The sequence below is a fragment of the Sinocyclocheilus anshuiensis genome, unplaced genomic scaffold, assembly GCF_001515605.1.
Source record: "Sinocyclocheilus anshuiensis isolate Anshui unplaced genomic scaffold, SAMN03320099.WGS_v1.1 scaffold1386, whole genome shotgun sequence".
In the NCBI taxonomy this organism is placed as follows: domain Eukaryota; kingdom Metazoa; phylum Chordata; class Actinopteri; order Cypriniformes; family Cyprinidae; genus Sinocyclocheilus; species Sinocyclocheilus anshuiensis.
In genome coordinates, this window is record NW_015555701.1 from 247,120 (window position 1) to 249,237 (window position 2,118).

Consider the following 2,118-nt stretch of genomic DNA (forward strand, 5'->3'; position numbering starts at 1 on the left):
GTGTGTGTGTGTGTGTGTGTGTGTGTGTGTGTGTGTGTATGTGTGTGTGTGTGTGTGTGTATCTGTATCTGTGTGTGTGTTTGTATCTGTGTGTGTGTGTGTATCTGTGTGTGTGAGTGTGCGTGTATCTATGTTTTGTGTGTGCGCGCGTGTGTGTGTGCGTGCGTGCGTGCTTGTGTGTGCGCATGTGTGTGTGTGTGTGTATCTCTCTGCGTGTGTGTGTGTGTGTGTGTGTGTGCAGTGCTCAGTCACTGTCAGGTTCAACGGATCGCAGCTGTTCTCTATCAGTGCTACAGTGATGTTCTGCAGCCGGACTCTCTCAGCATGCAGACGTACAGAGCGGCGGTGAGCGCAGTGCTGAAGGTGAGTGTGAGCTTCTCTGAGCTTCTCTGCTTCTCGTCTCGCGGGACTCAGTCTCTGTCTCTCTTGATTCCAGCTGGATCCGACTCCCAGCGCAGACGTGCTGCAGAAGATCACGCGAGGCAGCGAGCTTCAGAGCAACCTCTACACGTGAAGAAAGCACTGTACTCTGGTTTGCATTGTTGCATTAAAGATGTGATGTTGTTTTATGTTGGTGTGATGTGAATGTCTTTATTTAGTTTAAGTGAATTGTGTTTCTGAGTTTGGACACGAGGTGGCGCCACAACCATCAATTACAAGAAACAGTAGGTCAAGTTCTGCTGAAATAAAACTGAAACTGATATATTCTTGGCTATTTTATTATAAAAATATTTAAATCATTGTATTTTGCCATTTATTATTACATAATTTGTCATAGGAATATTTATTATATTTTTAAGAAAAATCGATAATTTTATATTAAAAAGGACCTTTAGCAAATATTATATGTGAACAAAAGCAGTGAAACCTCAAACGAAAGTAAAGACAGATACTTGCCATTTTATTACAAAATATAATATCATTTATTTATTATTATAGGAGTGTTTTATTATTTTTAAAACTAAATGATCATTTTCTATTGAGAAATGGACTGGATTGTAGTTGAGAAAATATTACATTTCAGTAAAAGCAATGAAACCTCAACGAAAGCAGTTTAAATATAGATATTTGGGAATGTTGTTATTAACATTTAAATCATTATAGTTTTTGGTGTCATTTCTTATTTCATAATTTATAGGGATATTTTATAATAATTTTGATAAAATTTTAAATTAAATTAAGGACTGAGTTATATTATATTTACCACTCTAATAAACACACGCAACAAAACATTTGAACAATATTTGAACAAAAGCAGGGAAAGCTCAATGAAAGTTGTTTAAATATTCATGTGCACAATTCCATCATTCAAAACTTTTCCTGGTTTGCTAATTCACAGACGCTTCATAACGTTAGCGTGAATCAGCGTGAATGTATGTTATGTTGTGTGCGAGTGTGAAGATTTTCAGAGGGAGTGGTGAGAATCTCACAGTGTGTCCCTGTCAAAGATCTCAGATCTTCCCACGACCTGCCGCGCTGCTAATGAAGCGCCTCCAACACACACACACGTTTGTTTCTGTGAATTGTGGGACTTTCCATAGACTTACTTTTATACTGACCAAACAATATTTTCTATCCCCTAACCCTAAACTTACCCCTCAAAGAAAACCAGTCAGATAAACATCATTTACTATTTTTAATAATTTTTTCCCTTGTGGGGTCCCCACAATGTAAAAAATTTCAGGTTGCACTATCCTTGTGGGGACATTTGGTCACACACTCGCTCACACACACACACAGTCACTCGCTCACACACACAAACACAATCACTCGCTCACACACACCACAATCACTCGCTCACACACACACACAATTACTCGCTCACACACACACACACACACACACACAATCACTCGCTCACACACACACAATCACTCGCTCACACACACACAATCACTCGCTCACACACACACAATCACTCGCTCACACACACACAATCACTCGCTCACACACACACAATCACTCGCTCACACACACACAATCACTCGCTCACACACACACAATCACTCGCTCACACACACACAATCACTCGCTCACACACACACAATCACTCGCTCACACACACACACAATTACTCGCTCACACACACACACACACACACACACACACACTCGCACA

At 40.1% G+C, this 2,118-nt stretch overlaps 1 protein-coding gene across 1 annotated transcript in view; it reads left to right on the forward strand.

Moving 5' to 3' along the window:
- The window catches only part of LOC107671630 (proteasome assembly chaperone 1), a 4,049-nt gene extending 3,480 nt beyond the window's left edge, over nucleotides 1-569 (forward strand). The window contains exons 6-7 of the mRNA XM_016464539.1: nucleotides 242-363; nucleotides 437-569. Coding sequence (XP_016320025.1) covers nucleotides 242-363; nucleotides 437-514 — 200 coding nt within the window. The 3' untranslated portion in view covers nucleotides 515-569. The remainder of the gene's footprint in view (nucleotides 1-241; nucleotides 364-436) is intronic.
- The last annotated feature ends 1,549 nt before the right edge of the window (nucleotides 570-2,118 follow it).